Source organism: Tupaia chinensis, unplaced genomic scaffold (assembly GCF_000334495.1).
Source record: "Tupaia chinensis unplaced genomic scaffold, TupChi_1.0 Scaffold143746_1, whole genome shotgun sequence".
Taxonomy (NCBI): domain Eukaryota; kingdom Metazoa; phylum Chordata; class Mammalia; order Scandentia; family Tupaiidae; genus Tupaia; species Tupaia belangeri.
Window position 1 is genome coordinate 101,606 of NW_006203595.1, and position 523 is coordinate 102,128.

At 56.0% G+C, this 523-nt stretch overlaps 1 protein-coding gene across 1 annotated transcript in view; it reads left to right on the forward strand.

Annotated features, from left to right (window-relative positions):
* Positions 1-37: 37 nt before the first annotated feature.
* Positions 38-523, forward strand: part of CSTF2 (cleavage stimulation factor subunit 2) — a 41,447-nt gene continuing 40,961 nt past the window's right edge. The window contains exon 1 of the mRNA XM_014582695.2: positions 38-152. Coding sequence (XP_014438181.1) covers positions 95-152 — 58 coding nt within the window. The 5' untranslated portion in view covers positions 38-94. The remainder of the gene's footprint in view (positions 153-523) is intronic.

Sequence of the window (523 nt, forward strand, 5' to 3'; positions counted from 1 at the left end):
TCCGGCTGGCGCTGTACGGAAGCGTGGTCGGCGCTGAGCTCGTGCGCCGTACGGAAGTGTGTTTAGGCACACCGGAAGCCGCCGGAAGAGAGCGATGGCGGGCTTGCCTGTGAGAGATACTGCGGTGGATCGTTCTCTACGTTCTGTGTTTGGTGAGAGGAATTCGGTGACGCCAAGCATCAGGGAGGGACAGAAAGAGGCAGGGAGCGGCAAGGAACGCACCCCCCTGCACGTCTCACCTTGAGTTTCCACGGGAGCCGGTGATGGGTCGGAAGTGCAGCTCTCCCTGCTTATACTTTGGGGCGGCCAACCTGGTAGACTCGTGGGTAAAAGAGATGCTCCCTTTTCCCCGACGTTTCGCAGGCCCCCCACACTGTCCTCGAGGAAATTAGACTAGCAGTCAGCTTGTATGAGTTTCTCCCTTCACGAGTTTCAAGTACTGTATAGAACAGAGAGCGCATGGTAACAGCCCTTCACAGTCCTGTACTACTTTTCACCTCTTTCCTGGAATACAGATTATCTG